This window comes from Anopheles maculipalpis, chromosome 2RL (assembly GCF_943734695.1).
Source record: "Anopheles maculipalpis chromosome 2RL, idAnoMacuDA_375_x, whole genome shotgun sequence".
Classification (NCBI taxonomy): domain Eukaryota; kingdom Metazoa; phylum Arthropoda; class Insecta; order Diptera; family Culicidae; genus Anopheles; species Anopheles maculipalpis.
In genome coordinates, this window is record NC_064871.1 from 44,474,758 (window position 1) to 44,499,472 (window position 24,715).

Below are 24,715 nucleotides of genomic sequence, written 5' to 3' on the forward strand. Positions count from 1 at the left end.
ATAATCTTGTAGCACAGAGGAATGTTAACCGTGATATTTACTAATTAACCTGGTAAAAGGCCTCTGGACCCGTTGGACTCGACCGATGTGGATAGGAACTACCGACCTCTAAGGTCCTTGATTAAAGAAACACGACTCATAAGGGGATTGGTATGGTATGGGTAAGGTTTTTTTTTTATATTGTATTCTCAGTAATTTTAAAACATTAGCCGGGTAAATTCGAACCTGTTTCTAAGCATCTCGGAGTTATGTTGCGTAGCCATGTAACCGGGTCACATTAACTAGTCATGAAAAAGGGTTTTTTGTATTTACTATTTTAAAAGTACTTTATTGATTACATTAGTTACAATGGAATATACCACAAGCCAAAACAAACGTTCTCTATTATTACGTGTAAGAGCGATCCTCCTCTACAGTGTTCGCTGTTCCGGTATGAAGTTGTTCTGTGCTCCTGCCCCGCCGGAAGCACTGTTCGTATCTTCGCTGATGCAGATCCACTGGCCCTCGCTCGTTTCCTTCCACAGGCTCACCTTGTTGTCACCGCCCGAAACGCCCAGAATGTTGCCCGTCAGCGACCAGCTCACGTTCCACACGACGTCGTCAAAATTGTGCAGCACAGTCGGTTGCCAGCTAACTAGATCATCACTCGTCCAAATTACAACGCGCCGATCCTGCGAGCAGCTAGCAATCTGATGCCGCGGCATACCCACACTCGGTGCCCACGCCACATCCCGCACCCAGTCCGAGTGTAACTCGAGTCGCTTTTCCTCCTCCCAGCGGTCACCGTCCTCCTTCCAAATTTTCACCGCATTATCGCATCCGCCCGAAACGAGTCGCTTTACGGCCAGATTCGTTTTGCTCGGGCGCTGATCGAACGCCGGCTCGGGAACGGTTGCCGGACACCAGCTCACCGTATTGCAGCCGATCGTGTGAGCATTCGAGATCTTCTTACAATCCCACGAACCGGCCTCCACGTTCGCTGTCAGGATGGAAATCGAACCGTCGGAACTACCACATGCCAGTACCAGCCCATACTCGGCCGGTGCCCAGGCAACGGAATTAACGGAAGAGTCGTGATTGCTGTACTCGTACCACTTCGTCCAATCGCCCGGACCGGCCTCCTTCCACACAATCACCTTACGATCGTACGAGCACGATGCCAGCACATTACCGTACCGTGGATGGCCCCAGGCAACCTGCCACACTGGGCCACCGTGTCCCTTCAGGTCGGCCGCTAGCGTTTGGGCACCGTTCTTAATGTCGAAAATTTTGACCGAATTGTCGGACGAACAGGTCGCCAACCGGAGCCCGTAGTAGTCAACATCGGCACAGTGGATCATGTCCTCGTGGCCGGTGTCGATCGTATTCAGCACGGATACCATTTTTCTGGCGAAAACTGTGTGTGTGTGTACTTTAATAAATGCAAAGGACAGATTTATCTACTGCCGCTTTCGTGTGTATATTTTCCGACCTTTTCCGCTGATATTTGACGTGGAACAAAACACACAGCTCTATTGACAATCCGTCGCACGCAGGGATACCCGAGGGACGGCACAATTGACAATTAAACGTACGGATATAAAAGCACAATATCGATTATTTGGTAAGAAAAATCAAAAGAAGGTAAAAATAAGAAATTAAAAAGAGAAAATGGGTTTGAATCACGATTAATGATAATAAAAAAAGGCCGGCCCGGTGGTTTAGACAACAGCGGCGCCGGTCTTCAAATGGCATAACCGGGGCTCAAATCCCATCCGGACCGTTTTCTCGTAGTGAGGCCTGACTAACCAACTACGTAGTATCGGCAGTCTAGTAAGCCATTTGATGGCCGGCATGACCTTAGAGGTCATTATGCCAATAAGAAGAAGAAGAAGATATTAAAAATTATTGGAGAGCAACACAAAATACTGACAGTTCATTTTGATCTGCTGTAAGTGATGTGGATGCTTAGTAGACGATCGCAAAGATGACACATATACGTGGAACGACTATCTTATGCAACGTCTAGAAATTCTCATATTACTGAACTAAGTATACTTATGTGCTATAATATTATTGAAATGTCTTCTCCAAAAGATGGGTATTCCTTTCCGAGTCTTGAGAGAACTCTTGCTAGTTCTTCTTCTTGGCCTGCTCAGGGTAGAGCACGTCGCGTAGAAATTGCCAGGTCGTCTATCCGTTTCCTCTACAGGAATGCCCAGGGTTCTGGTGCTTTCCTCCAAAAAAAACTAGCTTGACAGCTTCCGTCGAAATCTGTAGCAAGAATCGCTAGTCTGGAGACAGGATCTTATAGGCAGCATTCTGGACTGTTAGCTCAGTTCAGCTTGTCGTTCTTTTTGTGTACTGGATGTATAACATCCAGTTTCCACTCGTTTGGCAGTTCTTCCTGCTCTGAATTATGAAAGGAAACACCCATCTGCAAGAGGAACATCGTCTTCATATTTCTTATTTATTTGTTCAATTCGGACATTTTCAAAAACACAAAATCTAAGTATCAATATGTACCCCATTCACATTTGAATTCACATTTATTAGCCGACCGTATATAAGTATGCATTTTGTGGAATAGACATTTTTGATTCGATTACTATTTTATTGTCAATGACATATCGACGTAAAGCTCCTAAAAAAACACAGATAGTAATTTCGATTCGATTCATCAAACATTCCCACGAAGGACAGACCGCTTTGCTGGTCGCGGGTGAAATAAATAAAACAATCAAACAAACAAATAATAAACTCGGTAACTAGAACTGGAATGAAGGATGGGCCAATAGGCCGGTGTTTTTAGCAAGAGAGCGAGTGGCCTTAAAAACCACACGCACACACCGATTTTAATAATCAACGGTAGCTCAAATGCCAGGCTCTGCATGACTCCCTCACTCCCATGCACGCCGGAAGTAACAACCAACAATAGTAACAAGGCCAGTTACAACAGTGAACAACGTTCAATTTGCACCTATTCACACATACACATTAATCTAGCGGATAGACAGATAAAAAGAGACAGTGGAGAGCCACTCCTGTCCACAGGAACAAACCGGAGATAGAGATTACGTCCCAAAAGGTAAGCTTACGCCATTTTGCTACGCACGATATGCCATTGCCACTGCTTTCCCAACACCGAAGCTAGCAACCACCCTTTTCAATTGGCCACGGCAGCAATCTGCGGACAGTTCGGTATCTGGCAGTTTAGCTCCCGGGCACAGCTGGCCGCCGTAGCGCTGGTACGTGCCTCGAACCGGTCGAACAGCAGCGGCTTTCGGCAGAACGCACACTCCTCCGTGCAGGGTTTGCCGGCCAGCGGCATCTGCAGATCCTGCCACACCACCTTCATGTCGCGCACCATCTCATCCATCATGGCACGCGTATGGTGAGGCGTCGGAGCCAGCCGAAGCTTCTCCTCACCGCGTGCCACGGTCGGATAGTTGATTGCCTGCACGTAATGCCCGAAGCGTTGAATCATCTGGTCCGACACCTCCGTACATTGGCGCGGATTGCCAATCTTGACCGGTATGATGTGGCTGGGCGTATGTTCCACCGGGAACCCTTCCTCCTGCAGCCGCTGGCGCAGATAGCGCACATTCTCCTGATGACGGGCACGCAGGCGACGACCCTCCTCCGATGCGAGAATGTCCACCGCTTTCAGCGCACCGCACAGTACCGTCGGTGGCAGCGAGGTGGTAAAAATGAATCCGGCCGCATACGACCGGATCATGTCCACCAGCAGCGACGTCCCGGCAATGTAACCGCCCACATTGCCGAACGCCTTTCCGAGCGTACCGGAAATAATGTCCATATTGTGCAGCTGTCCTTCCCGCTCACCAATTCCGGCACCGTGCTCCCCGTACAGGCCGACCGCGTGCACCTCGTCCACAAACGTCAGCGCACCGTACTCGTGCGCAATGTCACACAGCTCCTCCAGCGGGCAGACTGCACCCGTCATCGAGTGGACCGTTTCGAATGCGACAATTTTCGGCAACGATCGATCGACACGCTGCAACAGTTCGCGAAGATGGGACGGATCGTTGTGGCGGAAGATGTGCTTCGGTACACCACTGTTCCGGATGCCCTGTATCATCGACGCATGGTTCCCGGCGTCGGAAAAGATGTGGCAACCGGGCAGTGCCTTCGCGAGCGTAAACAGCGTCGAATCGTTGGCCACAAAGCACGAGGTAAAGAGGAGTGCGCTCTCCTTCTGATGCAGCTCCGCCAGCCGACGTTCCAGGTTTTCGTGGTTCATCGAGTTGCCGGAAATGTTCCGCGTACCACCGGCCCCAGTACCGTACGTTTCGAGCGCATCCGCGACCGCTTGCTTTACCTCCGGATGGCACGACATGCCAAGGTAATCGTTCGAGCACCACACCGTAATCGGACGTTCGCCCCAGGAATACTCGAGCGCACGCGGAAATTGACCTTCAGCCGCCAGCCGATTCACCTTCTTAAACACCCGGTACGAGTGGTCCTGCTTCTTGCGCAGGATCTGCTCGTGGAAGAAATCCTCGTACTGGAACGTACGCTCCGTCGGCACTTCCACACTTTCCGCCCCGAGCTCCTTCACGTGCGGGGCCGCCGTACTCAGGAATGGGCACTTTTTCGCCACCGGCTTGCTCGCCGCCGGTTCCGACCGCATCGGTTTCGGTTGTTGCATCGAGCTCAGATTGCGACGTGCCTCGGTCGAAGTTTCCTTCTTTGAAACAACATCCTGAGGTCCTGCGGAACCACCACCGCTAGCGCTACCACCACCGGCAGCTCCAGTAGCGGCCTGCGAACCCTGCAGCGAGGAGATGGTACGCTGCACCACCGGACACTGGGCACCGTACGCCTTGAGCAGGGCCGGAGCATAATTGCGCACGTAGCTGGTGCTGAGACGGGTCAAGAACGGGCAAGGCATCTTCTTAATGCTGCTTACCGTGCGTGCGACGAACTGGGAGGTGGTTAAATTGAAGAGCTGCAAAGAAAAAGGCGAGACTGGGTTTCAGCGAACAGCGTATAAATATTTACATCGAAAGTAACATTCCGTACGACCTTTAGGAAGATGGCAACTAGCTAAAGTTGGGGGCAAAAAAAAAGGCAAAGGTAAAACGATTCAAATTATACCGAACGAGCTGAGTTGGGTCACACACAATTTGCCAAAACAAACATTCGAATTGCAAATTCTTTACAGTGGCCATGGGGCGGGTTCATGAGTAAAAAATAACGCGTCAAGACCCTCTTTATTTGCGTCATCTGGCATTCAGGAGTGTAGTGTGAAGCAACTTCTTCTCAATTCTGCGACAGCTTGTGATTTGCTTACATTAAATTAAGTTCTGAGCGAGCAGTCAAGGCCAACGGGCTGGCGGAGTTCTAAGTCACAGCAATAATCTTTTAGAGAGAAAATGTTTTTACTTGCTTCCAATGTTAGTTATGATCAACTGAGGGCAAAGGTCAGTTCTTTGCCTGAAAGCCTCTATATCTATCTGAAGATATCCATACATTCAACTCCACTCGTAAGCGTTTCCGATTAACGGAACAATATGTACAGTATGCACAACAAAGTAGAATAAATTTGGATGGCAATTGAAATTAGCTTTTTTTACCGAACATCAGGCAACATCCTTTATCGACGTCAGTAAGTGCTTTTTCTCAAATTACTCTGTTGCTTAAAAATTGCAGATATCGGTTTGAGGGTTTTGTGTAACAAAAACATTCGATTGGATTCGTTTAATTTTGACTTCACAATCTCTTTCTTAAGTTATGCACAGCAGCAGGTGATCTTAAACTGTCGTACGTCACTGTATATGATCTGGCGCTTGGGTCCAATTTGGCAAAACCAATTCCAAGGTTAGCACACAGACGTTCGGGTATGTTTTTTTACGAACCTCTGGATCATTTCCGAATTTCACAAAACCTTATTCTGCCAAGGACCCGATGACACCCGCCGATTCGATGTTCTTGTTTTACACCACGGAGGGAGGGGATGATGTTTTAAAATTAATCGAAGAAGTACCTCACGATCTCTGACTTAACCGCTCAGAGATGTAGGGATAATATTAATAATTATTATAATTTGTGCATAATATTGAATAAAACACTAAGAACAGTTAAGTGGATCGCCAGGACATAGAAAAATATAATGAAAACGCGAAACAAATTCATTAACCTTACGAATATGAGTTCTTCGTCTTCGATTTGTGGCTCTACAATTTGGGTTCGAGACAGAAGGGGCGCAAAATTTTCAACGGCAGAACCGGATATCGAATGCGATATGAACCGTCAGAGAACTGACTATACATCACCGGCTAATCTAAGTCAAGGAAAGCCAGTAATGACAGACCGAGAATTGTTGAGCCTCAATCCGTAGTATTTTCATGATATTTGAAACAAGTTTACTGACCAATGGGCTGTGTACAAGCAATTTGCCGGCACTAGCTCACGGTTTAAACAACATTTATGCAAATTCTTCAAAAATGTAAACCTTAAATCACACGTGACACTTTATAGGTTAGACAGGTACGTTAACGACTTTAAAGAAGCTTTTCTTTTTTTTTTGCACCTCAAGATCATAGCATTATAACGGTATAACCAACCTGTAGCATATTGAGGCGATCGTTAGCAACAATTCCTTACTTTAGAGATGTAACGATCGATGGAGGATCACAAGCAGATTCAGAGAGGATTTTCTGTCCGTAAACGTAGAACAGTTGTATGTAAAATGTGCCACAAGAAGGACAGGCAACATTTGTATGTGCACTTTCAATAGCAAATAACACTCTGAACGGGGCAAACGGACAAATTATGGTTTCGACGATCGTTTGGCACTTAAATTGCTGCGATACTAACGCAACCAACGGCACGGCCGTTCCACCGTTCAGCGTTCACTTCTGGAGGGCTTAAAACTTTCGAAACGTCCTGGTACCTTCAGCCAACGGCCAGCCAAGAATTACCACCACCGGTACTGCAAACCACACACAACACGCCACAGGTCACACTGTGAGGGCCTAACACAGGGCACATTCACAAAGGTTTAGATGCTAAGAGTGGGAGATCACACGCAAACACACATTCACAAACGGTTTCTATAGTTCCAGTTATGCTCGCAACAAAGCATCAGGTGAGGTCGCGCTGAATAAAACGAAAGAGCCGCCACTACTATATACGCTATACGCGAACCACGATCCGCACCAGATCGGCAACTGTCGATCGACGCACTAGGTGGCAATCGTTTTATATACCCGTAACCAACCAGCCAGTTGTCGTCGTCAATCTGCAAGCCACCCCGAACAGCTCCAGACAGATTTCCAACACTCCTGTGCTTGGTGGTTATGGTCTCCCTAATGATCTCTTCTTAATCTGCTCTCACAAGGTGGTGGCGATTATGCTGCCAGGCATAGCGCACACGGCACAAATAGATAGTGCTGATCGCTTCCAGCCGGATGATGTGTCTTTACGGTCAGTGTCAGTGTACGGTCAGGAAAAAGCTCACCTTCGGAATCATTGCCACCCACCAGAATAGATAGTACTCTTGCAGTTGGAAGCTCTGTACACTTGGTGAAAACGGACCAACAACTGACCAAAGGGAAAAATGTTAGCCTTCTGGTCACCCTTTGACAGTGCGGCATGGCACACAAGGTCACAAGCGCAGGAATACAAAAAGAAGGCACGATTTTGAGGGCGATGATGATGAATTTTAATAACACCCCGTGTCTTTGCTGCACGAACCAATACCGCCAATCAAGTTCGAATGGCTTGAATGGGTTTCGTGCGGATAAGTAATTTCTTATCGGGTCGAGGGCCACCGAACGCGCGCGTGTCAATAATCGCGATCGAGTATTTGTATCGATTCTTCCTCTAGCAAATGGTGAATGCTTAATTTTGTTCGTTAATATGGCGTGCAACGTTAAGGAAGTGTCAAACGAACGACACAACTGTGTTGATAAAGAAGCAAAAGGAAGAAAAATGGCACTTGTACTAAGAAGCTAGGCGGTAAAGCGTACAGTTCAAACAGAGAACCCATCCATCTAGATGGCATACCGCCGTTTGAACAAATTTATTTTCTAGCCACAATAACTTCGCGTGTTTGTGCTTGTGTGTGTTGCGAAATAAACACACTTTCTTATTAGTCGATAGGTGTATTGTTTGTTTTCTGAGTGGATTAAGTGGGAAAAGTAGACATCATCTTTAAAACTTTAGCAAAAACGACTCCTTTTTGGCTGAACTGTGAAGGAATAAGTATTGGAACTTGGCAGAAATAACAATTTTATCTATTATTATCTAAGAAATAATCGATACAGTAACGTTGCTGATCACACATCAACAACATGACCCAAATTATCTTTGTGAGCAAACCTAGCTTCAGCTAAACGCAACCATTTCCCGACCAGACCAGATAAACATGGCCATGAGATAAAAAAAAAACGAATGGATTTTGTCTGGCCTTGCGGCTTACGAACAGGAAACTATGTGTGCATTTGAAATCGAAAAGCAACTAACTGCAGGTTGATCAGTATGAATAGAATTGAAAGTCAATAGTTTATATTTTACAATAAGCAACAAAACTGTTTATAATCCTATATCTGAAAGGTTTTCTTTATGTTGTTTCACGATTAAGAGCATTTCATGGTTAAGGATCAAACTGCAAATGGCACGTTATTCACCATTTCTCTTCTTCTAAACACCATGTGCAAGTCAGTGGCGCCATCTGTGAAAACACGACTGAATTATACAAACTTTTTTTTTAAATGTCGTCCATATATCGGCTTGCTAGATCAAGTCTACTTATGTACACTATATAGCCGGATAATCTGTCCCTGGAACCAAGCGAGGCAGATCCCTGGTATCGCATACGATTCAATCCCCGGTCCTGGTATTATACTTTACTTTACCATCTACTATACTACAAATGAGTGGCGACATCCATGAAAAAAAAAACTCCAGCACCACACAAAACCTTTCACTACAATGTGCAATTTACTAATAATTTTATTCTCAAACAAAGCAAATATTCTGGTGCTATTCATAAACAAATTGTTAACTTCTGCGTACACCCAATTGTGGCATTTCAGAACTGAATTAAAACGGCAGCAAACGTCGTAAAAATATGCACGGTCATCAATGGCACCGCATGTTCGCAAACGCAATTTGTCAAGTCATTCTGCTTGAGGAGTTATTATACAGATATTTCTACTTGAAACGTGATACCTAATTTAAACAGTTTGCTCAAGGTTGAGAAGCTTTTCGATATATTGAAGTACCACGAGTAGAAAAAAAAAAGTTATTTTAACTATACGAAGGAATAGATAAAGACTTTGTACGTAATGCAAGTGAGTAGCAGATTGGCTCAAAGGAATAACCACTCAACGATGGATACATTTTATTACTATGGTTTTTTTTCTATTCAACCACAAAAAAGGGTATCTTATCAGTAATGCAATTCTCCTTGCGGACTTGTAGTGAGCAGCAAATAGTCAAACAAAGCAGATTGTTATAACTTTGCTGCCAAAAGTCCATTGCGTTCGGCATAAAGATTAGAGTTACAGGAGCATAATACTTTCTTTTGAAAAATAAGCTTAATGGGAATAACTGACAGTCCGGGGTGAGGGTTCATTACCAAAAACAAGGAAATAAAACCTATCGCAAGGTATCACGCTTCGATGGAGCTTCTCTGATTGGTTAGGGCACTGAATCATTGAGCGTACTGCTTTTCTTGCAAAATACCCAAGAGATTATCGTACAAGGGCAGTATAGAGTGCGTCGGACAGCAAGTCAGCAAAGGTTACAAAGGTAAGATAGGAGAAGGTGGTTTGAGGATTTTCACTCTGCTACCTCAACTTAAAACAACTTAACGCTACCAGCTGATCTATTTCATGTAAAATACTGGTCCCTTTGGCTGACCGATAGGCGAGTAAGGCAAGCAAGCCCTTATCGAACCGTTGGAGCTAATTGACGAGGTTTACCTTTCACACACAATTCTTCACAACACGATCATTAGTCACTCTCTCAATCATTAGTCCTTAACACATGGTGTGGCATTGCATCACCTACCGAAACCTATCGGACAATGAACTGGAGCCGCTTTACCTACTACGAAAAGCTGTTGGAAAACGATTGTGTCCTTATTTGTTCTCTATGAGTATAGAATATGTTTGACACCACAAATAGTCAAATTTTATCTAAAAATTGTTCAGCACCCTCATACACACGCACATGTACACAAGCGGTTCCTCGCGAGGAACGTGAAGCTTTCGATTTGTCAACCTACTTTTTTGTCCGCTCTGTTCAAACAAGCCCTTGTTGCTATGGAGACTTTAACAACACGCACACGTCGGGAAAAGAAATCTCGTCAGCGGTGAAACTGTTCCGTGGATGGTGAAGGTTCACTACAAACTGCCAGCGACTACTTGACCAGCAGTCGTGGCTGGAAGCGATCCCACGGTCGCAAATCCCCTTCCAAACCGCGAGGAATCGTGGCGATTGCGTACGTGTGGTGGTGGTGTTTGTGTGTGGTGGATGCGCTAGGGTTAAATTCAAATATTGCTACGCGTGGCTGTGCTTGCGCGGATTGGACTGGGAACGAAACGCGCTTTTTCCACACAATCATTGTGAGTTTGGTACGTTGATAACTCACTCAAATCGCTATAGCGCCAGATAACACAATAGTATTGGTGGATCGTTGATATGCTTTTAGGGGAATGTTTCAATCTCTTAGATGCTTAAATGGTGACAAATTGTTTGTCAAAATCCTTCAGTAGGAAATGAATAAAAAAATTATCAACGTTTGCCTACCATCCAAGCAAAGTTTTTTTTCTCTTCCTCATGTCTGCAGCATTTATGTATAGTCACTTTTATTGCAAACTCTTCGCTAGCATGATCATGGCTTGCGGTCATCGCGATACTTTTGCTGTGCCAGACGACGATTTGGCGTGCATGTGTGTGTGTGTGTGTGTGTGTGTGTGTGTGTGTGTGTGTGTGTGTGTGTGTGTGTGTGTGTGTGTGTGTGTGTGTGTGTGTGTGTGTGTGTGTGTGTGTGTGTGTGTGTGTGTGTGTGTGTGTGTGTGTGTGTGTGTGTGTGTGTGAGGAAGATAAATAATAAAAAAGCACATACCACAACTTTCCATTTTTGATTTTATATATGACCAGATTTTCCGGTCACCATCACAGCCGGTCACGTTGAGATATGTGCAAGATTGTGCGAATCCAATCACGGAGACCGCTGCTAATCGTGACTCGTCAATAAACCGCACGCAACCATTTGTGACATAGATTACATCAGTTGATGTTGCTTTTGTTTTTTGTTTTGCGACTCGTTTATCTACTGATATCTATTTTATGACTGGCGGTAACTTGTTATCGTGGGCTCTAAAAAAGGAGAGTTGATCATCAGTTAGCAGAAAAAATAATATTAATCATCCACAATTGTCTCTGCACGTAATGAAGTATCAATCTTTGTACTAATCAGTAATTGGACAGGTTTTTCCTTACATTAAAAATATTAAAACCCTTCATTTATCAACGCAACATTCTCTTGCAGCACACCTGCAGTAATTGTTTTTTATTTAGTTCAACCTCAAGAAATAATCCGAAAGCTGACGACGGGCTTCGTAAAACTCAAGGCCAGCTAATCTGTTAACCCCGGTAAGAAACTGGCTCGAACTGGATCTGGCAACAGAATGACATCAAACAAAATTGTTGCCCGAAGGACACACATTTCTGGTTGTGGTTGGCCAGACGGTAATAAACACAGCATTGCTTCGAAAGCATTATGGCTTGTCACGTGCCATCCATGAGGCCGACCGGATGAAAACTTCAGCGGCGGCTACTCTTCTTCGCAGCGGAACCGTACGATTTCGATGGTTTACTAATCGTACGATATTGAACGCCCGTACTGAGACTTTCGAGAGTGCACGATGCTAAATTTACACCACCATTAACTTGGCTTTAGTTCAAACGAAACATTATGCAATGGGACGAGGTCACCTATCGTAGTATTGCAGTATCTTATATCATTTTAGTGTTCTAGAAAATCGCTCAAATTTACACATACTTTTAACTGTTTCAATCGTTCCATAACAGTATAATTTTACAGCAACAGGAGCAGCAATCGAAAGGGGGTTTGCTTGCAAGATCAACAACAGATGTGCATATGGTCGGTATCCAACACCCCATTGCATAATTGCACAGCATAACTGGAACGAACTCACATGCACATGCCCCCCAATTTCCGTAGTCCATAGGCAACATGGGGATAGCAAAATTGCACCTTTAATTAGACTTACCTTTACAACTCTTTCTAAACAGCCTTTTTGTTGCTGTTTTGGCCAATTAAGTGCAGCTATACAGCTTCAAAAACTCTCAGCAATAATGACGAAAACACGTTCGATTTCACCAGCGATTCGCGAAACAATTTTTGTAGACAACAAAAGTTTGCAATCAGGTTGACAGCTAGGATGGGCTGATTTTGGCACTACGTTTAATGTGTCGTGTTCAAAAGTTCACTTGAGATTCAAATCAACATTATAAAAAAAACAAATGTGGTGCAAATAATAAAGCCTAAATTATATTATACTTTCAATAATTGGTCTATAAAAATGTTGCTTTTATTACTATAACTGTATTTTTCATTAAAAAAATAAAATACAAGCGACCTTTTCAAAGTGTCAAAAAGTCGCTATTGTCACATGAAGTTGTGATGTACGTACCTGTTCGATCAGCGCATCGTAGACCTCTTCTTCGAACACCTTTGAACAAGCTTTTGTTAACGGCCATCTGGAACCTGAAGGCCGAGGATCTGAACGCACACAATTTGCCCGCGCACGCATCGCATCGCCAAAAAAAAGGAAACCACCGACGACGATGGCATCAAACAGTAATTTTAACACCATTGCCCTAAAACAAACAGCATGTGCCGTAAATGGTAATCGTATCGGCGTGCCGAAAAGTGCTCACAGCCCGCATCGCAATTGTCCTGAAGAAATGGTGGAAAAGGGTACCAAGCGCAAGGCGGACATGAGCCTTGCCAAACAGGAAATCGGTGCCAAACGGTTCGCGCTTGGTAATCTTACCAATGCTGAAACAACAACAGGCACCACAGCGTCTACGATCGGATCGGTACTGAAAAGCAAGATGACCAACTTTCTTAGCAAGCCGATATCGTCCAAAGCTGCTTCGGAGGTCGGTACCAAACCAACATGGAAGGTATGTTGTAAGAAAGGGATAAGGAAAGTAGTGTGTTACGATGCCGTCTAACGAAAATGTTATTGCGGTTCCATTCCTATCCCTAGCCAAATGATCAACATTTCAAGAAAAATAAAGTGCCGAAGATTCATGGCGTCCCGAGGATCATGACGCGCGCTGCCATGCGAAAGCAGCAAGCCGGGGGAACAAGTCAAAAAATACCACAACAAGAGAAGCCCATTGCACTCATCAAGGACAAGGAGAATGTGCCATCGTCGTCGTCAGGGAATGGTGCGGAAAATGCTGGTAAGTAATGAGTTCCATTTCGCTCATAGTAGCAATAATCTAATATGCCTAATATTTTCTGGCCTGATCAGCTCTTGCACACGGACAGCTGCGTAAAGCGGATGTCGTCGAGTTGCAGGGTAAATCGAAACCTCTTGCGACGACGGCTGTCGATAACCGAGTGTCATCGTGGAAGAACGTTTTGCGAACACGATCGGTGGCTATTGTAGCCGAGGCAGAAAGTACCACCCAAGAGAACACAAACTGTGTGGAACAGAAAAAGTCTCAATCAATAGTGAGCAACAACAACGCTTTATCGAAACGTTCCGAGCTGAAGCCTAAACGGGCTCGGGCATCCAGCGAGTTTGAAGCGAGCGATAGTTCACTGTATGTGACGGCGGTTGAAAATTTCGAAGATGCAGTTTCGACCTTTTCCGGTACAAAAGCGGACGGCGCAGGCGAGGGTGAAGCGCAATACAAGAAACCACAGCCGGCAGTGATTGTCCCAGCGCCAACCGGTCGATCGCATCCGGCCAAACCAAAGCGGGCTGGTGGTCGTGGTTCCAACGAGTTCGAGGACAATGCGCTGTATGTGACGGCAGTAGAACATTTGGATGGAGGAGGCGGCGGCACCGACGGTACATCATCGACTAAAGCCAATGTTGCAGCAGCTGCAAGTCAAGTAGCTGTGCCGACTATTTCCACGGCAACGCTCGACAAGAAAGCAAAGACACGACCGGGAGAGGATGCAAATGAGCCGTGGAAAATGTTGATCAAAGAAAATGTGGCCCTCACCCGGGCTGCAACGGCTGAAATCGGTATGCCGCGCAAACAACCGCCGGCCGGGATTGAGGACTACGATCTTTGCTACTGGAACGATATCTACCAGGTGTCGGAGTACGCTCAGGACATCTTTGAGTATCTGCAGGTTCGGGAACCTTCCTACACCATACCGGACTATATGGGACGGCAGAAGCATCTGACGAAGCGTATGCGGGCGCTGCTGGTCGATTGGATGATTGAGATACAGGAAACTTTCGAGCTGAACCATGAAACGCTTTATCTGGCGGTAAAAATATTAGACACATACCTGTCCCGCGTAACGATTGGTCATGAGGTTTTGCAGCTGGTAGGGATTGCCGGTATGCTGATCGCTTCCAAGTACGATGAACGCTTACCACCGACGGTGGATGATTTTGTGTACTTCTGTGACGGTGCCTATGATCGTATGGATCTGCTGAAAATGGAACGTACCGTGTTCCGTACGATCGAATATGATCTTGGATTTCCACTATCGTACCGTTTCCTGCGCCGGTACGCACGTGTCAACCGTATACCGATGATGACGCTCACGTTGGCGCGCTACATCTTGGAAACGGGGTTGATGGATTACGACACGGTGCTGGTGCGCGATTCGAAGCTTGCTTGCGCCGCACTCTTCATTGCCCGGCGTATGTTGGACCAACCGGGATGGAACGATACACTCGAGCACTACTCATGTAAGTTTTTTTATGTATTAAAAAAAAGTTATGTTAGAGATCAAATACTTTTCTTTTGTTTGAAAATAACCATTAATTAATTCAGCCCGGAGTTCTCACCGCTAGACATAACGTGTGTGTTTTAAAATGGATGATTAAAAAAAACTCTTTCTTCCAATTGCAGCTTACAAGATGGAACAGTTTAGAGATGCGGTCGTACTGCTCAACAACGGTATGTGTTCACGGCAATATTCCTTTGATACCGTGCACAAAAAATACTCCCACGAGCTGTTCTTCGAAGTGGCCAAACGCCCTATCATTACGAACATGGAGAAATTATTTGCCACCGTTAACGTTTCGTCTGAAGCACCTAACACCGTTGTCGCGGTACCGAGCAATTCAATCTCTGCAGCCAAAGAACCAGTAGCCATTTCTACCACCACCAACACTACGTCGACAGTTAACAAATGAGTACATTTCAAACCGAACAGAGTGGACATTCCCTTTCCGAGATCGAACGCTGCTCGCTGCGGTGGTTTGATCGTGAACAGCACAGCACATAAAGGTAACGTCGGTAATTCCTGCACTTTTTAAATCGTAAGAAATTTCATTGCCTGACCAAGTAAAGCGTAAGCGAGACAGCGTGTTCATTATCATAAGCTCGCTCCGGAGATGTAATTAACGAATTGTTACATTAATATTGCATTACTGCAACAACTCTTGCCGTTTCATCATCATCATCGCCTCGTGCCAAGAAAATGGTAGTAATAGTGGAAGTATTCCCTTCCGCTTACGTTAGTGTTTAAGTTCTTATTTTTTCATTCTTTTATTATTCATTTTATTGCGTTTTTACCCCTGTTGTTTATTTGCTTATATTAATGATTATGTGTAATTAATGATCCAATGTTTTGCTACTGAGGCCTTCGACAAGAAGGTCTTGCAAAATGAGACTGATATTTGAGCAAACTATAAACGAAACAATACAAAAAACTGACGATTGCTCTCCACGTCATCTCGTGTTAAGATATGCGGTAGAAGGTGGATCTGTAATATGGATTTTAGCTTTGCGCAATTTTTGCTGAACATGCGCGCGCTAAGTGTAATATCAAATAAATGTGTTTTGAATGAGAAAAAGTTGCACAAGATGAAGTAATTTTAGTGATAGTTTTACGAACGCCTTCGTAAAAAATGTTCGCCTTGCCAAAAATGTTCGTCAATGGAAGTAACTTTTCCACTACGGAAACAGGACGTCTCAACCATCATTGAACGACGATCGGGAAAACTTCACCCCAACGAAAACATATGCAACACCAAAGAGGAGTCGACTGCAAACGACAATCAACATGATCGGTGCTTTCTTGAGGCTAGAACTTAAACCAAGTAGCAATACGGCCTGGCCGTCCCTTATGAATAAAAAAAAAACTTAAACCAAGTATGTAGCGGACCTCCAAAAGCGATGGGACCTTAAAATCACCATAGATCAGCTACCAATTGACGGCTCTTCTGTGACACATGATTCTAAAACGGATGTTGAAAATGTAAAGATTGGCTGGAGCAAGAAATGAGAAGCCGCTATTATGATTTTTACACAGGAACCATGCATGTTTCCCCGCCATAAACATTCCCCCGTCCATGAATAGGAACCGGAGGGAAAAGATCTATTGAAATGGATCAGAAGGGGTGGGGTGCAAGTGATGTGTCCTTCCGTGATGTCCTCAGAGGTGATGAAATAGCATCAAAGCCGCCAAACAAGGATTTTCCAGCAAAAGGAATTACAATCTCAAGAAGTGCTTGATCTAGATGATCGCAAACAAAATCTGCTCTTGTTGTTTTTAACAACCAACAATTTTTCTTTTTCTTGGCTTAACGACCTACAAGGATCAAACCGGCCATCTGATGGCTTACTAGACTTGTTGATATACCACCAAGTTAGCAAGTCTAATCCTCACTACTGGGGAACTATCCGGATGGAATTTGAACCTCGATCCTGCCAAATGAAGATCGGGCCCAATGTCGCCTCACCACCGAGTAGTCCAACCCTCACATCTTGTACATTAGTGACACATAGAAATTACAAATGTATAAACTTCCAAAATTTCAATTCTTTACTCTTATACCAGTGCGCTAGTGAACTATCATACACAACAAATGCAAAAAATACGCCTCCACATCGAACGGGCAGTTAGTTCTGGAGAAAGATGACATCGTCGGCAATAATGCTGGTAGTGCCGCGTTGCTTACCCTCCTGGTCCGTTATTTCACCGTAAGTTATTTTCCCAGTGATCATCGTACGCTGTCCCTTCTTCAGGTAGGACATTACCGCATCCCGAAGACCCGGCTTGAAGACAACCACTCGATGCCAGTCCGTCTTCTGCATCCAGTCACCGGATTCGTATCTGAACAATAAAATTTAACAAGATAATAAGTGGACGACCGTCGAGGTATGGGTTTGTTCACATATTACTTGTAGTTGGAGTGCGTCGCTACGGAAAACATAACCACCGGATGTTCATCATTTCCGCGTCGTTGTGGATCCGCACCAACACGACCTAGCAATGTGACCGTGTTTACAGCTGGATATAAAGAAAGGACGGAAAACGATACGTACAATGAATTGATTATGTTTATCTACTCCTTTTAAACATGGTTTAGCGCCAAATGTGCAATGCTATTGCTTACTTTTCTCTATACGAGTAGGATCTGTACAGTATGCACGATGAAGTCCACTTCGTGCAAACAACTTGCCAATCTGCAAAATCTGTAACACGAAGATGTAAAGTGTCCCACAATTGATGTAAATACGCACAAATACAGCTAATTTTACTTACTTTTGTAGAAATCATATCGAAAGCGTTATGAATCGTTTGTATTGCGGTAAAACCGTAAACAAGCGCCACTGTCAAAAATGCCGGCCGTTGCGAAACGATCGAAATTAACCCTTGAGTGTACGACGTATTTGGCATGAAGGGTCTGTCTTCACAACATCTCATATTCTCAAACGCTGTGCCTGGGTCGTCTGGTGTCGTTCTTATGACATGTTCAGCTCACCGAACCGGTGAGGTTTTAGAATTCTATACATAAATTCCGGTAATTTTTTTTCTGGTGATCTCTGACCTCTCAAATATCGTCACTTTTGTGCAGAGAGTGTTCGTATTTCGCAGCCTTAGACTATATAACTTCTGTACAGTCCCAGCTTCGTTCGATGGAAAAGGGATTTTAATAGAGAAGCACTCAAACTGCAATCAAGTTGAAGTATGACTAAGTTAGTACCCAGTATGCTTGACGAAGTGCCTCAGACTATCGATCAGAGAGACGCCATAAAAGCGCGTAAAACAGAATTTGCTAACTCTAACTTCTAACCCAAAATATTCAACTGCTTACTCGATTTTTGGTAAGCTTTCAATTCTGACGATTATCGACCGGATCTCCATCTTTCTTACTAAAGCAGGTACAAGAACTGAAATCATTTCGGGAAGTCTGCTAATTTTATGCCTTATCAAACTCTCCAACGCCTGGTGTAGCGGACGACAACGGCGCCGGTCTTCATACGGCAGGACCGGAGTTCAAATACCATCCGGACCGTCTACCCGTAATGAGGACTAACTATCCAACTTCGTGGTATAGGCAGTTAGTCTAGTAAGCCATTTGATGATGGCCGGCGTGACCTTAGAGTTCGTTAAGCCAAGAAGAATAAGAAGACACCAATTAGAAGAATATCACTAACATAATGCTTATAATCGTATTTATTATTTCCTATTTTTGATACATGATTCGGTAGCTCGGACCCAGTCTTGAGCTGATGAAACGATGATTTTTTATGCTACATCTAAATACATCATCTCTTTGATGTCAATGTTGCATAGGCCCTTTATTGCGTAGAATGTAGCAATTTTTTCTTTGCACCGAACGAGCCCTTATCCGAAGTTTTTTTCTTCTTAGTGTTGGCGTTAACCTCTACACCTTCTGGTTCTAGCGATCGTTTAGAGGACTGGAAGGAAAAAAAAACACATCATATGTTACGCAAACACCACAACTAAATTTTGCCATTACTTAGGATTCTTACCTTCTCAACTGCAGGACTAAGAGTGGCAAAAACAAAGTTTCGTGCTTTCGCAGTCAAAAGTGTACTAGTGGCGCCTTCCGTTTCCGGTATCAAACTCGCCAGCTTGTTCAGCGTTTCTTGATCACGGGAAAGAAACGATGCTTTATGGCCCTGTTTTAAATTGATACAGAAATAGCATAACATGTGTAACAAAATGGATTAAATTTAAGGAGCACCACACCAAACGTACCTGAAGGATGGTGGATTTAGAGATTAGGAAAGGATTATCCTCCTTTACCACTGTAGTAGATGCGGCGCTCTTCCTAACGATTGTGATTTTTTTCTTTCCACACGACGTACTTCCCAACTGATTCATGTTTTCCTGCTCATTGCCGGTAGCGATCGTTGTGTCCGCCGGATTCAGCAGCGTAGTGGCAGTCAAATCAACCGCACCGAGATCGATATTTTTCTCCTTGAGCAGTAGATTTCGTTCGTGTCGCATCTTGCGCCAGTTTAGTTCCATCTCCTCGTCGTCACTACCGTTCGCGTCCGCATCACCATCTTGCTCCGTGGTTTTATCGTAATCCAAGCTAAACGTTTTCTCCACATTTTTCCATCGGAACTGCCTTTCTCGTCCGACGCCATCTTTTTCTTCATCCTCGAGGAAAACTTCCTTCAAATGTTCCAGCTCACGATCGTCCTGATCGAGCATCTGGCGGTTGTGTATTTTCTCCAGCTGCTGCTGCAGCTGACGCTGATCGTATTGCTCCTCATCGCCTAGCTCCATGTCATACCGATCGAGATCTCGCTCGTCCTCGTCTGCGCTACCCCATTCCGACTCGGATAGTTCTGCCTCGTTCTCGACGAACTTGGCAGTGATCAGTTGCTTCTCTTTCTTGGTCAGTCTCACCTCCACTTCGTTCTCCTCCGAATCGTAATCCACGTACCGTTCTGCTTCTTCCGCTTCGTCATCTTCGTCGTCGTCGGGTACCGGATCGGGAACCTCATCGGCAAGCTGCTCAATCGCTGCTTCATCCTCGCGAAGCTCATCATCCTCATCGTCGGATATGTTTAGATGTTTTCGCTTGGGTTTTTTGATTTTGCTTTTGGGCTCTATTTCCTTATGCACCGCTTCATCATCGGACGAATCTAGCATTAAGCGACCTCCAACACAAACATCGCTATCATCGAATGCACATTCTTTTTTATCAGTACTATCCAACTGCGGTGAGGTAGTGTCAGTTGTCGCCTGCACTGATTGCAGCTCATCAGCTTGGGTTTCAAACCGTCCAGAGCAAAGGTCCATTAGTTGCGATTCCCCAATAGGTTGCTGGTTCTGTGTGTAAAGAGATTTCGCGTTTGTTTGGCTCATTTGGTCCAGAGTGTCGGGACGATCTTGTGAAAGCGGTAATGACTCGTTCTGTGTGTTTTGTGGCAGTTGCGTGGCAAACTGTCCCGAACAAAGAGCCATCAAATCATCTTCTACAACTTCCGCACTTTCATTCGCTCTATCATCTTTCCAAAGCATTTCTTCATTTTGCTCGCTGTTAATGCTTAATCCGGAAGCAATATTGTCACCTGTACCAAAACAGAAAGGCATTTGCATCAAAAAGGACTATTTTTGCACGACCCTGTAAATGAAGCTCGAAGTATTCTTCAACAATATTGCTACGCTTTTTTGACCTTAGCAGTGGCTATCTTAAAAGTTAATGCCAGCACTTTCAGCTTATTCCGAGTGTGAAGGATTAGGTTTCCCGTATGCAGGGCTGATTATCCTGCTATGGACATAGCAGTCGAGTGTAGGATCTTAAGTTATGAAAAATCTTATAGATAAAAAAACAATAATTTAGGGCTTCTTTTCGAGTGAAAACGATCAAGATAGCTTCCTATCAGTAAAGAATGCCGATTTGTTCTTGCAAAATTACAATTTTGGTGGCCACATATATGTATGTATGTGGAAGACAAAGCTAAAATACGGTGGTATATAATTCTTTTTTGTAAAATATTAGTGAACCAAATAAGATTAGTATAAAAAATAGGAGCAGCATTGCAATGAAACTTTGAAGCGGTAAAGCATATATTTTCTCGAAGGATGAGTGTTAAAAAGTGGTCTTTTTGGATAATATGAAGTCCTTGATGATCTCAATCTTGATGATTGACAACAACGATATTAAGGTTTCCGCGAAGAACCTGATACTCTGATAATTGTGGGAGATTTTTCCTTTTTGAAGAAGAGCTTCCACTGGCGTTGATTTCAAGGACACTCAAAGAATGCAATCCAAAGGCTAGGCGTAATCATAATCGATCACAATTTTGGAAATGGTTAATTCCACAATTCATAAACCTGAACTGAGTAAAATTTGGTTTCCACAACAACAACAAAAAACGGGATTCATATTGAATGGCAACCAATGATTGAAAAAGGTTAAAAAAAAGATTGAACTAACATTTTAAGCTTCAAAAAAGAGAATCGATTCAACGTTTTGGAATAAATAGTCTAAAGAACATGGTGGTGCTATTCTTAATTCGCTCAGTGTAGTTCCCGTAAAAAGCATAGCCAGTGGTCCAAAAAATGGGGCACAAATTGCTCTCATTGCCAGTGGCGGGATTAACAACCCCCACCTGTCCCTCCCACAGGCCCAACATGATTTTTTTTAGGGAAGAGGACATACATACCATCGGTTAAGGCGATTGAAGGACTCACTGTCAGCTCCCGTTCCTTCGAATGATTTTCCTTCGCTGGCGGAGCATCATTATCATCATCATCCGAATCTTCAAATGCTTTAATAATTCTTCCACTCTTTTTCACGCCCCCATCAACACCCTGCTCATCCTTTTCCTCTTCACCTTCTTCCGAACTCGAGCTCTCTTCTGCAGCAGACGCATCCTCCTCTAACGCGTGATCGTTCAATAAGTCATTCTGCTGTCCAGCAGCAGCATTAGACACTGTTTCCTCATCCGATTCCATCTCACTGTCTTGTTCGTCTTCCAGCAGCTCTTCTTCGTCCTCTTCCTCATCGTCCGTTTCATCCGCCTTTTCTAGATCAATTTTTTTAGCAAACTCAGCTTCTCGCTTCCGTATAAACTCTCGCCGAATATCGTCGATCTTTTCTTTTAGCGCCTGTTTCAGCTTCGAATAGGCAGCTCCAGGTACGGGTTCCTTATTCACCAGCGGACGCTCGTCCTTCTCGAACAGTGAAACAGTGTCCAGCTTGACGAATCCATTTTCAGTGCTTAAGATACTGACGGATTTTTTGCTCACCGGTGAGTTAGCGTTTTGACCGCTTGCACTACACTTGGCAAGCCGCTGAAAGAGAATATCCACACCGGAAGGTTCTTTCGGCTGTACTGTACCACTGTCTAGATCAATTATCATGTCCGAACTTCCACTGAGCCGTGGACATGGTGGAAGCTTTAGGCTCGCCAATAGGGCTGCCTTTTTGGCTGCCAACGTTGTACTGCGGGCTTCTGACGTAAATGCATCATAATTGATCTCGATATGTTCGGTTTCCGGTGTAGCGGTGGTGGTGGAAAGTGTTTCTGGCTCTTTTAAAGAGGCCATCATCTGTTCCATATTCTCGGATGTTCGATTCACAATTTCATCGATAGGATCAATTGGTTCTTCTCCCGGTGTTTTGGCGGTTTCGGTTACAGATGGAGGTGGAGAAATATCGTTAGACGAGCTTAGTTTGTCCAAAGGTTCAACGGTACATGTGTCTCCAACCATTTCTACTTCAACTTCTTGTATCTTTCCATTGTGCGCTTCTGGTGCGATATTATCCTGCCGACCTTCGTTGCCAGGTTTACCTTCTGTCGTAACGTTATTATCCGGTTCCGAATCTGAGGATTCACTTTCCGACTTGAAAAAGTGTTGCGATTCTAACTCACGCTCCTGCAGCTTACGGGCAAATTCCTCCAACTGTTCTGCAGTCATTCGTATCGACTTGTTGGTCGGAGCGCTATCGCCTGTGCAATCGCGCAACGGGTCCGGTTTGCAGATCGTTTTCCGCGCCCGGAATTCCTCGAAGGAAAACACTTTCGTACGATGGTACGGAACATCGATATACTTTTCACGTGCCATTCGTTGTGATTCACTTTGAATTATTTGTCGATCTGCCATCGCTTCCTTTGCCGTCATCTGCTGTAAGCAAAAGAGATAAAATAGATTTCAAATATTTATCTTACAAATTTACAGGCACGACATTGCTATCTTACCTTACGAGCCGATCTCGCGCTTCGCACCAAACCTTCGTTGTATTCGTCCTCGGAAGAAGCTGATACAACAAGTTTTCCAGAATCGATCCTATCGGGCAAAACTTGCTCGGCGTCATCATCATCATCGAAGAATAAATTAAGCTACGGATAGAAATGTTCGTGTACCAAGGATAGAACAACTAGCAGAGAAGCTAGAGAGAGGGAAAACAACTTACGCTGGCCAGTATATCGCGAGCGGATTTAACTTCGCTTGAAGATTCCACTTCAGTTTTTGTGTCTTTTTTACGTTTGCGTTTCTGCTTTTCTTTCGTTGCGGGACGTGCCTCATCATTCGACTGCTCACCATCCGATTCCGAAAGGAGTGCCGGCGATGGTTTGGGCTTTCGCTTAATCTGCTTTTTCACTTTCTTTTTCTGCTCACTTCTGTCGTCCTGCTGCTGCTCGCCTGAATCCGAATCTACCAGTGATTTTAATCGATCCAGATGAGCCACATTAGGCTGTGGTGGGTCATTTTTATCATTCATTTTAACCGCCATTTCATCTTCATCAGATTCACTGTCGACAAGGTGCGAGAATTTTGATCTACGTTTGTTTGTACCACTGGTTTCCACCACATCCGGCGATTCGTCAGAAGAATTTTTATGCTCATTTGTCGATACATAATCCTGAAGCTGCTTTCCAGCTTCCGTTGCATGGGATGTAGCTTCTGTGACGACCTCTTTTTCCGAATCCCTTCCTTCTGGTGTACCTTCGTTCGATTGATTATCTTCTCCAGAATCACTATCACAGCGGAGGGTATCAGTTGCATGCAGTTCTGAGTCCGAATCGTATTCCATTGTTGATGCAATAATTTATGATTAGCAAAACGTTTACACTTTTTTTGTTGCGATAATCAATAGTTTTTCTTCACAAATAACTATCGGGACAACACAAGTACACGCAATGTATATTTTGTGTTCTGTTGTTTACCAAATACTGTTTCCCGCCTTTGCAGAGGAAATGTCAAACCGAAGCATCGAACTAGTCAACTAGTGATGGACGTGGCTACTCGAATCAACCGGGGTCGAAGCCATCCATAGGCCCTGTTGGCGGAGCTACTCATTCTCTATCTATCGTGACTACCCTTCACATACATTCGAAAAACTTAGCCTTTTCTTCTTCTTCTACGACTTGTAATATGAAACGATATGATACACTGAGCTTATCCCGGAGCGGTTAGGGTCGACCCATTTGTGCAGTAAAGCATTCGCGAGTTCGACTCGTTGATTCGGGTCGTCTTCTAGGAGCAAAGGGTTCGGGACGACCATATGCTTTGCTACATCTACGGATCGATACAAACTCGTTGCACTTAGGCTGGTGTCATTGCTCGGTGGCATGGCACTAGTTGCAAGGGAAATGTATGGGATTTAACGTTTGACGTTCAACGCCATCTGTCAAATCTCAAACATTTCCCTTGCAACATACCATTGAGCAATGACACCAGCCTTACCTGGAGTCGTATGACCCATCACTACCGTCAAATCATTTTCCAGCTTCCAACAAT

At 44.4% G+C, this 24,715-nt stretch overlaps 6 protein-coding genes across 6 annotated transcripts in view; 2 read left to right on the forward strand and 4 right to left on the reverse strand.

The window, feature by feature from the left end:
- The window catches only part of LOC126558958 (soma ferritin), a 203,505-nt gene that overhangs the window by 139,780 nt on the left and 39,010 nt on the right, over positions 1 to 24,715 (forward strand). The window lies entirely within an intron of this gene.
- LOC126558563 (protein SEC13 homolog) lies at positions 407 to 1,399 on the reverse strand. Its single transcript, XM_050214596.1, has one exon. The coding sequence runs from the start codon at positions 1,380 to 1,382 to the stop codon at positions 411 to 413; it is 972 nt and encodes a 323-aa protein (XP_050070553.1). The 5' UTR covers positions 1,383 to 1,399; the 3' UTR covers positions 407 to 410.
- LOC126558207 (5-aminolevulinate synthase, erythroid-specific, mitochondrial) lies at positions 3,142 to 4,951 on the reverse strand. Its single transcript, XM_050214174.1, has one exon. It carries the CDS (start codon positions 4,892 to 4,894, stop codon positions 3,146 to 3,148), a length of 1,749 nt encoding a protein of 582 aa, XP_050070131.1. The 5' UTR covers positions 4,895 to 4,951; the 3' UTR covers positions 3,142 to 3,145.
- LOC126567162 (G2/mitotic-specific cyclin-B3) lies at positions 12,695 to 15,386 on the forward strand. The gene is made up of 4 exons (XM_050223395.1): positions 12,695 to 13,173; positions 13,260 to 13,458; positions 13,530 to 14,936; positions 15,100 to 15,386. The coding sequence occupies exons 1-4, from the start codon at positions 12,832 to 12,834 to the stop codon at positions 15,384 to 15,386; spliced, it is 2,235 nt and encodes a 744-aa protein (XP_050079352.1). The 5' UTR covers positions 12,695 to 12,831.
- LOC126567163 (single-stranded DNA-binding protein, mitochondrial) lies at positions 17,096 to 17,905 on the reverse strand. Its single transcript, XM_050223396.1, has 4 exons — positions 17,899 to 17,905; positions 17,595 to 17,738; positions 17,380 to 17,488; positions 17,096 to 17,311 (listed from the first exon to the last, which is right to left on the reverse strand). The coding sequence occupies exons 1-4, from the start codon at positions 17,903 to 17,905 to the stop codon at positions 17,098 to 17,100; spliced, it is 474 nt and encodes a 157-aa protein (XP_050079353.1). The 3' UTR covers positions 17,096 to 17,097.
- On the reverse strand, positions 18,784 to 24,008 carry LOC126556770 (claspin-like). Its single transcript, XM_050212255.1, has 6 exons — positions 23,388 to 24,008; positions 23,173 to 23,313; positions 21,634 to 23,095; positions 19,208 to 20,535; positions 18,979 to 19,128; positions 18,784 to 18,903 (listed from the first exon to the last, which is right to left on the reverse strand). Exons 1-6 carry the CDS (start codon positions 24,006 to 24,008, stop codon positions 18,784 to 18,786), a joined length of 3,822 nt encoding a protein of 1,273 aa, XP_050068212.1.